General features: G+C 39.7%; 1 protein-coding gene across 2 annotated transcripts in view; it reads right to left on the bottom strand.

The window, feature by feature from the left end:
- Nucleotides 1-5,542: 5,542 nt before the first annotated feature.
- Nucleotides 5,543-13,384, bottom strand: part of amph (amphiphysin) — a 24,986-nt gene continuing 17,144 nt past the window's right edge. For both annotated transcript variants that reach the window (XM_034888160.1, XM_034888159.1), the window contains 7 exons: nucleotides 12,226-12,267; nucleotides 11,045-11,617; nucleotides 10,714-10,758; nucleotides 8,994-9,044; nucleotides 7,781-7,969; nucleotides 7,584-7,685; nucleotides 5,543-6,679 (listed from right to left, as the gene is read on the bottom strand). In XM_034888160.1, coding sequence (XP_034744051.1) covers nucleotides 6,575-6,679; nucleotides 7,584-7,685; nucleotides 7,781-7,969; nucleotides 8,994-9,044; nucleotides 10,714-10,758; nucleotides 11,045-11,617; nucleotides 12,226-12,267 — 1,107 coding nt within the window. In that variant the 3' untranslated portion in view covers nucleotides 5,543-6,574. The remainder of the gene's footprint in view (nucleotides 6,680-7,583; nucleotides 7,686-7,780; nucleotides 7,970-8,993; nucleotides 9,045-10,713; nucleotides 10,759-11,044; nucleotides 11,618-12,225; nucleotides 12,268-13,384) is intronic.

Raw genomic sequence — 13,384 nt, forward strand, 5'->3', positions numbered from 1 at the left:
TGATCCCCAAGACTTTTGGGACAACATTCTGTGGACCGATGAGACAAAAGTGGAACTCTTTGGAAGGTGTGTGTCCAATTATATCTGGCGTAGAAGGAACACTGCATTTCATAAAAAGAACATTATACCAACACTAAAATATGGTGGTGGTAGTGTGATGGTCTGGGGCTGTTTTGCTGCTTCAGGACCTGGCAGACTTGCCGTGATAAAAGGAACTATGAATTCTGCTGTCTACCAAGAGATCTTGAAGGAGAATGTCTGACCATCTGTTAGTGTACTCAAGCTGAAACAAACTTGGGTTCTGCAGCAGGACAATGATCCTAAACACACCAGCAAGTCCATTACCGAATGGCTGAAGAAAAACAAAATGAAGACTTTGGAGTGGCCTAGCCAAAGTCCTGACCTGAATCCTATTGAGATGTTGTGGTATGACCTTAAAAAGGCTGTTCATGCTCGAAAACCCTCTAATGTAACTGAATTAGGACAATTCTGCAAAGATGAGTGGGCCAAAATTCATCCAGGACGATGTAAAAGCCTCATTGCACGTTATCGCAAACGCTTGGTTGCAGTTGTTGCTGTTAAGGGTGGCCCAACCAGTTATTAGGTTTAGGGGGCAATCACTTTTTCACACAGGGCCATGATGGTTTGGATTAGTTTTCACCTTAATAATAAACACCTTCATTTACAAATTGCATTTTGTGTTTACTTGTGTTGTCCTTGACTATTGATTAAATTGGTTTGATGTTCCGAAACACTTAAGTGTGACAAACATGCAAAGGAACCGGAAATGAGGAAGGGGGCAAACACTTTTTCACACCACTTTAATTCGAGCTAGAAGACTGTACCACAGGGAATTTCAAGCTTTCTTATCTGATGTGGATGCTGAATACGGGGATGTACTCTACCACTCTGATGTGCGCTGGCTCAGCCGCGGCTCCGTGCTGCAGCGGTTTTATTCGCTGAGATCAGAAATCAACAAGTTTTTGAAAGAGAAGTGTCAACCTCTTTATGAACTGAGTGACCCTCTGTGGCTGGTAGACCTGGCATTTTTAGTTGATCTCACTCATCATCTGAATACACTGAACAAGAACCTACAAGGCAAAGAACAGCTGGTGTCACACCTGTATGCGCACATGAAAGCCTTCTGTGTAAAGCTCCGCCTGTTTGAGACACAACTACAAAGCTTTAATGCTGCACACTTCCCTGCGCTGTCTGAAATCAAGTCTGCTTTTCCAAGGGCAGACCTTTCTGCTAAAAAGGAGAAATATGTGTCAGTGATTACATCTCTTGTGTCAGAATTCAACCAGCGTTTTCAAGATTTTTCTGCCATTGAAAAATAAATCAAGCTGTTCTCAACCCCCTTTCTGGTGGATGCAGAAGAGGGGAAGAGAGTCTGCAGTTAGAACTGATTGAAATGCAATGGGATGATTCTCTGAAGACTCAACATCAGCTTCTCTCCCTCCCTGACTTCTATCAGAGTTTGGATAATGCCAAGTTTCCTCTGTACAGCCTGTTCGGCTCAACATACATATGTGAACAAACATTTTCTCTGTTAAATCAGAACAAAAGCAGACTGAGATCCAGAATGACTGATATACATCTCTGTGAAGTCCTTCGTGTCTCAACCACCAAACTTTCTCCTGACATCCCAGCCATCCTTCAATCCAAAGGACAGCATCACTGCTCCCACTGAGAGCAATGTTCTTCACATTATAGGTGAGTTAGAAATAAACACAGTTATCATGTGTCAATATGTCGCCTCTAGTGTGTGGCCCGAGCCTTTGCTTATTTTTCTGTATTGGCCCTCACCAAAAAAACTTTGGACAACCCTGTCCTAAACCTTCACCCCTGCCGTTGCCCTGTAACCTAATCATGACCCTAACCTTAGTTTAAAAACCGTAATCACAAGCCTAATATTGGATTCTAAACTTTGACTACTAGCCCCATACTAAATCTAATCCCCAATCCTAACTATAACCACTGACCCTACGTTAAAACCATACCTATCGCCTAAACTTGGCTTTTACCACTACTCCTGCTGCCCTGGCCGCCCTTAGTTCCACTCTCTTCCAACCTTTTAACACACAAACATAACTTGTATATCCCCTAAATCCCTCCACCCTTAGACCTGCCAACTTACTAGCCCGTTAACCTTAACCAATAACTTTAGATGGCAAAACAGAATATCCCTTTTACTGAACCACCCGTAGTCCCATCTACCTAAATATTTATTGACCCCTGATACTCAAAAACCTTAAATGCTCCTGAAAATAATTTAAATATCCCTTCAAAAACCAAAGAGTTTTAACCAGGAACGTTCCTTTAATTTGGCAACCCTCTAACCTCTATTAACTAACTATATATCTAACTATCTATCCCCACGCTATCAAGAAGAATATAATGATTGACCATGTCAAATGCCTTAGTGACGTCAATAGAAATTTCAACTGTAGACCTGTTGTTGTCTTGTGCAGAAAAACTATCATTGGTAAATTTAGTAAGGGCTGTTGTTGTAGAGTGAATAGTTCTATATCCGGATTAATTTAGAGTCAGGATGGAAAAGCTGTTAATATATTTAGCGTCTTGCGAGCAACGGTCCCGGTCCCGGGACCGTTTGAGGAAGTGGTGACTTCCCTCATAAATGCAAGCATTAAACCGTCATAAACACGCTCATGCCATACATCATTTGAAAGCTTAAAGTCTCATGATTCCATCAAGCCCACACACAAAGCAATAACGTGACTAACAGTGGTTATAATCATGTTCTGAAGTAAAGAAAGACAGAAAGATTTGAGTCTAATCGAGTGTGTTTTCTTACCTGTCTCCTCGTGTCTTTAATCACAGCGGTGAAAAATCGGCAAAAACTTTTTTTTCCTACATCGCCAACACTCCAAGGTATTAGAATATCCAAGCCTTGTAATCCATAATTATCTGGTCCCCTCACAATCTTGTAGTTTCAGGCCAAGTTTTGACGTAGAGAAATCTAGAAAGTGCATCATTTCTCGGTTTTGATCGCTTGTATCTTTTTCCCTGGGCGCGCTACAAACTCGCTCCGTACTTCATTAGACGCTCTGGCTTCTGCAGAATCCACTGAACTTTGTTCCCAGCCAATAGCTTCAGTCTATCTCGAGATATCCCTGAGCCAAGCCAATCAAATCCCACAGTCCCCATTGGGCCCACGTGGGAAAAATTGAAAGGATATCCCACCAGTTAGAAGAAGAGGTCATAAAACTGGCATCCCTGTGTAGCCAATAAGAAGACGACTTGATGATATCAAACATGGCCAGAAAAAACTAACCCTGTGATGTCTCCAGCTGTGTCAAAACAAAAATATGGCCTTCTTATGGCATTTCACCATTTCATCAAATTATGATTACTTATTCCTATAAATCTAATCATGCAGTTATTACATTTGTGTGAGTGATGTGGATGTGTTTTTGTATTTCCGAAGTATTACATTTTGCACTTTTTGGGCTTTTTTAGAAATAGGAAAAAAGATAAACGCAAAGACATACCTGTAGAAAATAAATTTATATAAAATCCATTTTCTAAGTCATTTTTTTGGATTTTTTCTGTTCTAAGATGAGACAAGTGGCTAGGGTACAATTTTAGTATATAGCCCATGTAATATGCTTACAGTAGTGTTTTTTAAATAAATTTTACAAATGATTTACTGGGACAAAAATAGAAATTCTGTGTTCTAACCTGTTTAGCCCTGTGTCAGTAAGGCCTAGTGCCACACTTCCACTAGAAACAACAAGTTGAGAGTGTTAACTTCCCAATGACCTCAGGATCATCCCAGAGGGCCAAAGTATGTGGGAACTGCATCACTTTTTTGGGGGTAAAAATTTAGGAGAGAAAAGCATGTATTTTCAAGTGTATCTGAACAGGTTAGACAGTTGCTTAAAAATAAGCTTTTCAAATATTATCATATACTAAGTAAATTAGTGTTTAAAAAATTTTTTTTTTACAATAACATTGTATTCTAAGTAAAATGATCACTAATTTTGTTTTTATTATCAAATATATAATTGAAATGATAAAATTCACACCCATATAATAACTAAAAACATCTAATTACCATCTGTACTAATAGATGTCTGCTAGCCAGAAGCTTATTACATCAGTCAGGCCAGGTGATCTGGAGGTCCCAGGACCCAGGACAGCTTTTTAAATCACTTCCTGTGTTCCATACACAGCACATTACCAGGAGGCACTGTTCTCAATAAAATCAGTGTCAATAAGCTGCACTCGTGATTTGATCATTCGCGCCAGTAAGTCTTGCCACGGTTTCAGAGTTCAACATTTTGAGAAGACATTGAGGTGAGGGAGGAACACCAGGAAGGACGGGTAGAGTTCTTTGACTATGACGGTGTCAGTCCCATCTTGATACGACGATGGGAAGTGAGGGAAAACTCGTTTTTAGAGCATAAATTGCGTTTTAAAGCGTTAGTGGCCGGGATCTAAATATTTCATGCTGTAACTTTATTTCTAAATGTCAGAGAGTTATGCAATGAATTTCAATTTGAATCTTTAAGTCTTCTGTTTCAAATTATGTTGGTCATGTGACTGCAGAACTACCGGAAGTAGTTAAAATATTACTCTTAATGTGTTTATGTGTGTGGTTAGGAGCTTTTAATGCTGTAACTTTCTTTCTAAAGGTTGTAGAGGTTTGGGATGAAGTTTACAGTTAAATTATAAAATCCTGATTACATAAAAGTGAATTACATGAGATCACATACGAAAGAGGAAAGAGTGGGGAGAAGAGGGATGGAAGCCATGAGTTGTAAAATGGAAAGAGGGAAGCAGAGCCAGGGAGAAAAGTCGAATCAGACTTTACGCTCCCCCGCCTGATCGGGCTAGGATGCTCTATGTCCTCCTACTCCATCATATTGTGATGGAAGAGAGGGGAGAAGAAGAGTGAAATCATTTCCTTTCAGTTTCCAAAGGGATTTCTTCTTGTCAGGGGTATTTTTTAAGCCATTGGGGAGTTGGTTGGTTGGATCATTGCGTACTTGAATTGATGTGAGCGCTCTTGTCCAAAGGCTTTGGCTAGGGTTAGATACAGAGAAAGGTCTCTCGATGATCCCCCTGCTTTGTCAGAAGACTGGGCACTTAGATAGGGGATCAAAAGCAGGTGCACGGGCCGGCGCACATCAGTAACAAGCTCACCATTCCTACAATGTCATCTTTGATACCACTGTAACCTTAACTTATTCAGTTTGTTTTTTAACGAATTGTAAGTGTTTTATTCATCCCGGTGGTCTCCTTTTTCCCGTGCCCCTTGCTGCACTCATCCAGGGTGGTGCGTTTTAACCCTAACCTTAACCCCCTAACCCCTAACAATCATCATGGTGTTCTGTTCATGTGGTCCGTGGCTCATTCATTTGCAATTGGTTTACTATTTTATGAACTTAATAATGTTTCTTATTGTTTGTATTTATTGGTCTGTATAGTAAGAGCAGCTGAAGTCGTCAGCACTGGAGTCCAAGCCACAACCATCTAAACTATAATTGGCCCAACAAAAACCTTGACAAATTGGACCTCATGAAGTCTTTTTTATTGATCTTGACATAAATGTTTATGGTTTGTACATCACAAAAACGGTTTACATTTCAGTGTAACTTTACTATCAAAGGAAGTGACATCATCAATGTTGATCTAAGCGACTCATGGACTACGGAGACCTGAAATATAGCAACAATACAGATTGCATATTGCATTTGTTAATACCTTCCCTATGACCATACACTGATGAGATTGAACTGTCTTCTGGTTGGTTCCATTTCTTGCAAATAGACTTTTCATAACATATCTTTTATGATACAGCTTTACTATAAACATTTTAACAGGGGCAGATATTTTATTTCTTCCTTCTTTGAATACTGACTTAGATAAAACCCTATGCATGCTGGATGTGCTCGGTTTGTTTGCCAATGCTAAGATGATAAATGTCAACATTATTTTGGCTAAAACACAGCAACTTAATTCATCACCAAATATGCCAAAGAAAAGATACCACATACGCTCAACCGTGATTTTACAGAAATACACGTAGTAACAGCTATGAAATGTCTGAAAAACAAAACTCAAGAGTTTCATGTTACACTCAAGAACATTTATATAGATCACAGCACTATAGATTCTGGTATATTATCCAGCAGAGAAACTAAATCAGTACAACACACTGGGTGCAAAAGGTTAGCTTTTCTTTTTTTTTCTTCAGAAACACCTTTCCTGCTTTTTGTAGGTGTGTACATGTAGAGACTGCAACATTCCCATTAAATCATACATCTTTTTGTTCTCAACAACAACAATAAAAAACATCTCAATTCCAGAGAAGGGTAGACCATACTATCACATCATGCTTATTAGTTTTCAGTTATGCTGGGAATAGTTCTACTTTTTATTACTTTGAAAGTTATTTTCAGTAGATTGTAGAGTTTCATCTACCAGAGAAAGCTTGATGTCCAGCAGACCACTTCAGCAGGTTTCCTCAGGGGTTTGCTATATGCTGACTGGACGGCTTTTACTTCAGCTTCGGCTCGTTTCTTAACACCATCGGAAGAGACTTTTACTCAAGACGCTGAGTGAAGTTTTCTGGGAAAAGTCCTTTGTGAGCACCAGTGCCGAGTGTCAGCCATTCACTTTCTTTGAACCCTGTGAGCCAGCCGGCCTCCTGCAACAACAAGCACAAAATGTCACTTCCATTTAAAGGTGGTTCATTCTTGTTGCCCATTAACCCTCTGAGCCCTGAGGCCATTTTTACAGTTTACAGTATGGATTTATTTTATAAAAAAGCTTGTAAAACATGAACAAGGACAAACTGGGTTATTAGAATATTTGGGTTGCAGTGAGGTCACTTGCATGTTAAAAATGGTTGTAGGGCCTTAAAGACAAATAAATAAATATAACGGAACATGAATCTTCCAGATATGTATTGATATCACAGACAGATAAGTAATGAATAGGCCATTTTACTCTCTAAAAGACTTCTCATATGTCTTTGGAGTCACACTGTGAAGAAATAATCATAACTTATACAGATGACAAAATACATACATTTTTTCAAAGAAAGTCAAGACGCTTTTGCTCTAATGACATTTACTTAAGCCAATAATAACATAATAATGTCATATTTATTAATATTACACCTACAGCAATGCTACTCAAGCAAATGCGTGTCAAATATGTGCTCCTCTTGGCCTTCCATAGAGCCTATTGGTCTTTTTGTCCCTTCTGGCTTTCTATACAAGAGGGTGACGTTGTCTCCCATATATGGGCATACTGGGGCCTTTGCTTCGGGAAACAACACAGAGGAGAGACGGAGCAGCGAGCTAGTGTGGATTTAAAGCCTAAAGAGGCTAGAAGTTCCAGGTTCAATAGAAAACTACCTGTAGAGGCTAGAAAGACCCAGAAGAGACCTCCGTAACCGCTAACTTGTCAGGATTTAAACGCAACGGGTGGTAAGTCAATAGCTTGTATGGTTTGAAAATGATTAAACTATGAATCAGAGGTGCATTTTTTACTCGTGGGCGAGTGTCTCGGGTAAAGAGGGTTAATTTGTCGCCAGCTGTTCTCACCTGATCCTCCACTGACGCAGTGGGAACCACCAACACCACATCGCCTCTCTTTAGCTCCAGCTCATCTGAATTAGCAGCCTCAAAGTCATGCATCGTCTCCACCTGCAGGGAGGAAAAGTATGAAAAATTATATAAAAAGTGTGTTCATTTTAATTTGCTGCTTCAAAGGTCAGTGGTTAAGCAGGAAAAAATCCCACCTTGTAGAGAAAGTCATCAGGGAGTCCCATCACCCCCCCAGACGGACTCATGTGTTTTATAACGGGGTTTCCAGCTGTCACACCATTGTCACTAATGGCAGTGGGAGAGATGATGTCAGCATCACGGTCATCATCACCTTCATTACTGGAAGCAGGCTCAATCACCACAGAGGGGATCGGCATTTTTTCCTAGCGAGGACACACACACACACACACACACACACATGGCTTTGAGCTCTTTTATTAAAAAGTGTTCTAAATATAAAGTAGCAGAACACAATGTGGTTTCTAAGAAAATTCAAATGTGTTACCAAACTTTAAAGACCTCAGTGTTGAATTTGCAGCTAGAACTTATCATCAAAGTGAATTAGGGTTTATCCGTTGTATCTTATTGACATATTACTAAAGATTTGGTTTGATTGGTTAGTCTAATTATGTTCATGTTATGGGTTAATGCCTTTAGACACTGATACGATTAGATGAACCTTCATTAAACCCCAAATTGTTTATGCTGCCATTTTCATGATATTATTTCAGTATACATTAGATATTTGTACAGTTAACTAAAGTTAATTGTGTTCTAGTTTTCACAAATACATGTCAGATATGTGAAATATTTCGGTTTAAGAAGTACAGCTGAGATGAAGAAGCTTCAGCTATGAGCACCAACGTATTCTGACATCTTTCTAACAATTGTTTCTGTTTCACTGTTGACATTGGCTTAGATTTGATCAATTTCCAAAGCTTCTATATCAGAAACATAGCTTTCTTTTGACCAGATTTCCCAGGAATAACTGAATGAAGTTTGCTAGAAGCCTAGGTGTACCAGATTGGTTGATAATGTATTTGTATGCTTTCTAAACTAGGGCTACATATGTGGCATTATTTACTGCCATTAAAAATGGAAATGGAATCAACAGTGACTGACCAAACGTTGGCTGTGATTATCCATCAACAAATGCTCCTCTGAATTTAACTATTGGACCAAACTATCATGTCAGCTTTTATTAACAATTATGTATAATTTCAGGTACATTTTGTTTCTTGACCATGAATTCCAAAACTAAATATAAAACTAGTGGTAATGTCTTTGAAAAGAGTTGGCAGATAACAGATCATTTCTACCTTTTGCTTTGTAAACGGACAAACACAGGTGCATGCTCAACGTGACGGCAATATGACAGATAAGAAAAGACTTGATTATGAAAGTTACCGATAGAGCTGCTTCATCTGGAGTTGTTTTGTCTTTGTCAACGGGACAAGTCTGCGTGCAAACACAAATCATTTCAGATTTCTTTACGGTAAGTTACATCCAGAAATAATCTTGGCTGTGTATTGTTTGGAAAACAAAGTGTATTTGGGTCCAACACAAATCAACACAATGTATGAAAGGAATCTTAGAAAACCAAATATAGATAGATAGATAGATAGATAGATAGATACATAGATAGATAGATAGATAGATATTGATTCAAAATAATCGCGGTGTTACAGCAGCACACGTACATTAATCACATATAGTTTGATGAGAAATCAAGAACCTTTAATTCCAGATTAATTACTGACTTCATCAATGATTTATTATCATGGTAACGTATCTCTAACAAACCATTAAACAACATGTCAGCTATTTAGTAATTTAGTGTGCTTCATAACTTTACTCATGGCATCAAATCATCATAAACACTCCTCAGAATCCATTAGAAAGTGGATTAGAACCCTGACGTAGAACAGCTTCACACAACATGAAACCATTTAGGTAATGGTGACAGAACTAAATATCAGATTCATAACTGTATTATGGTCTAATTACTTTTTGTATGTTCAAAATGTAAATTACCATTATTCAATTCAATTCAATTCAATTTTATTTATAGTATCAATTCATAACAAGAGTTATCTCAAGACACTTTTCAAATAAGACTCAACGTCGCCCGCTCTAGCCCCCGGGATGCACTTAACTATGGCTGCCGGCTTCGCTAACTTCACGTTTGTCAAAATAGAGCTGCCGATAATCAGAGTTGGTTTCTCAGCGGGAGTTTTACTGAGTGGGGAAAATCTGTTAGAAACGCTAACAGGCTGGTAGCGGTCCGTGGCCTTGGAAAGCTTACGACTGTCTCTTCCTCCGCGTCGCACATTCACCCAGGCACTATGTCCTGGCTGCTCAGGAGATGCCGGGGGACGGCTACCAGAGGCTAACTCAGGCTCAGGCCAGCCCGCGCCGACTACCGGGGGGGGGGTTAGCTACAGTAACTAACGACTGATCTGTCATGGTGCGGAAACGGACTTCTAACTCACTAAGCCTCGCCTCCATGTCCATAAATAAACTACACTTGTTACACACACCCTTATCGCTAAAGGATGCAGAGGAGTAACTAAACATCTCACACATCGGGCAGGAGAAAGGAGAGAGCGATGGCATGGCTGTTTAGCTAAAGTACGTTATTGAATTCTTTAATCAATTATCAAAGATAATGAAAAACATTTATAATTGTTGATCATCTATAAGTAATAAGCCTGGATGCCCTCAACACACATACACTGTGTGGCAAAAAATATCAAATATAAGTGCTCTCCTAGTAACTTTCTGATTTATAATAACCATCATTAATAGATGGGAAACTGATAACTAGTTAAATCTTGAATTGTCATTCAACTGTTAAAAAAACATGACATCATAATAACTGGTGGTGTAAACAAAACAGCCACATGACTTTAGGTGATGAGGAACTCTGTGAATGAAGACTGGCGGGAAGGACCCTCTCTCATGATGATGAACGCTGCAACAATGTGATACCCTCCTTGCTAAGCCCATCCTTCGGCCATCATCCTGCTCCATTAACCCCCCCGCAGACAACACAACTCTAGGTATTGGAACTCCTTCACTTGGGGTAAAAACAGAGCCGACAAACCAAATGAGCAGGGATACATACCTCACTACGTTCTGCCTTCTCAGAGTCTGAAGAACCAACCATTGCCTTTGGAGAGAGAGAAGAAAATCCCATTAAAACTTAAAATGAACTCAAGGAGGGATGTTATTAAAAATAGCAATAACACTGATTCCAACAATGTATTAAAATGTATCTAATTTAGTTACACTTCACTAATTTTCAGGATCACATAAGAACAACACTATAAATGAAGAGGAGTATGATGAAGATGAGGATGAAGAACATGATGATGATGATGATAATGATGATGATAATGATCAGGGAATCACAGCTGGCAGATTTGTGAGTTTTTTAGATTAACTCATCCACTCACATCAGGTTTCTCCTTAAGGCTGCGAGAACTTTCTGCTGAATCTTCTTCACCAGCTGAGGGAGCGGCATGGTCCTCCACCTTTTCTCCAGCAGGGGGAGCTGCATGGTCCTCCACCTTTTCTCCAGCGGGGGGAGCTGCATGGTCCTCCACCTTTTCTTCAGCAGGGGGAGCGGCATGGTCCTCCACCTTTTCTCCAGCAGGGGGAGCTGCATGGTCCGCCACCTTTTCTTCAGCAGGGGGAGCTGCATGGTCTTCCACATTTTCTCCAGGAGGAGGAGCTGAATGGTCCTCTACCTTTTCTCCGCCAGGGGGAGCTGCAGGTTCGTCTATCATTTCTCCAACAGGGGGAGCTGCAGGTTCGTCTATCATTTCTCCAACAGGGGGAGCAATATGTTCCTCTACCTTTTCTCCAGCAGGGGGAGCTGTATGTTCCTCTAGCTTTTCTGCAGCAAGGGGAACTGTAGGTTCATCTATCATTTCTCCAGCAGAGGGAGCTGCAGGCTTGTCTTTTACTTCAGCAGCTTCTGTTTGTGATGTTTCTGTAGCCTCAGTTGATTCAGGGTTAACTTCATTCTTTTGCAAAGAAAGATGTTGGTCAAGCCTAGAACTGTTCGAACGGTAACTCTGGATGCTGACATTTTGCATAAAGTGTAACAAAAGCTTAAGAATTACACAATTTTAAATTAACCATTCATAAATAATAGTCCAGTCTTTGTATCCGCTCGTGTTGTTCATCTCAAACTCAATACAAGTTAAAAGTATCGACCACACACTTCACTACAGCAGCTTTCAAACAACAACTCGGTCACAAAAGATCAATGACAGCAGAGTGGAAAAGAGTTTATATCACAACTAGATACGTGTTTATAATTGATGCAAAAACATAATGTTAATACATCTTTTAATTTATATATACTGTATATACTATATATGGCCAATCAGCGGTCTGCAGTGTTTTACTTCCTTCTTTAAGTATCAGTTGAGCCAACTTGTAAAGCATGCAGAAAGCATGTGAAACAGAACTACTGTCTGTTGACTAACATCAATGAGAAAAAAGTCAGGATAAAAATGTTATATTACAACAAACAGTTTCAAGAAAATACGGGTATTTAAAAGAAATGAATACAGCATTTTAAGTCACATTATGTATTTGAAAAGTAAAATGTATTTGTAAAACTCACCATCTTATCAAAATCCGCAAAAAATGATGTTGCAGTGGCATCCTTCAGAGAGCATGCGTTAAAGCAGATTAAAATACACATAATATTATGATTACTTAGCATTCACAGAAAAGAGCAGAAACATTAGAGATTATAAAGATAGGACGTTTAGAGTCAGATAGTTGGAGTAAGGGTTATGAGGGCTTGATGATGTCAGCATGCAGTTAGGGGTCAATGTCTACTCTAAGGCACTTGACCTCTGACCTTCACAGTGACCTCAGCAGTGAGTTTTTTGTTTTATTCAAAGATTAAACTGGTAGTTTAAATAGAAAATTTAACTTTGGCTCAGGTCAACCAAGATTTGAAACGTTGAAACTTTCAGCTGAAAGACATTTTGCCAACATCAGAGGTCCCTGCTGACTGAAATAAATAGGGATGCACTGATACCTCACCATTTTTTTCAGAACCAGCAGTGGTTGCCTAGAGGTTAGAGAAGCGATTTTGTAAACGGGTGGTCATCAGTTCAGCCCCAGACTGACAGGATAAGACCTGTGTGGGGGAAGATAAAACGCAGTGCTTGTACCTCCCTCATTGCCACTACAGAGGTGCCCTTAAGCCCCAAACACTCCAGTAGAGCTGCTCAGTGGCAGCAGATCAGACTGTGGTTGTAGTGGGCAGCTTCCAGGTATGAATGTGGAACTTTATGAATATGGTCAGAGTGTTCCTACAAAAAAGAAGCTTCCTCTCAGTGAACCTTGCCTGAATATAAAAGGGGATTAAAAAGGGTTAGGGGTTAGTTTCCTGAGGGCTGTGTTGTCTTGAACGTTGTGCTCCTGGTAGGGTCTCACGTGGCAAAGTGATCTCGGTTGAGGGGCCATAAAAAGAATGGTGCAAAAAACCCTATTTGTAAATTAGGAAGATTTCAAGATTTCTTCTTATTGTCGTACCACAGTACATTTTAGAATAAAATTACATTCAAAGTTAAGAAAAAAAAAAGAGAGATGAAGTGAAGGCCCCCATTTAGAGCCAGGTCCAGATGGACTTTGACTGTTGTATATGCATAAGCACCAAAATTTGGGAGTCTTTCTTGGAGACCTTGAATGGAGTCCTGTATGGGGCTCCAGGGATTGATGAGATCCGTCCAGAGATGCTGAAAGCTCTGGGTGTGGGGGGGGGGGGG

This window comes from Etheostoma cragini, chromosome 12 (assembly GCF_013103735.1).
Source record: "Etheostoma cragini isolate CJK2018 chromosome 12, CSU_Ecrag_1.0, whole genome shotgun sequence".
Lineage (NCBI taxonomy): Eukaryota > Metazoa > Chordata > Actinopteri > Perciformes > Percidae > Etheostoma > Etheostoma cragini.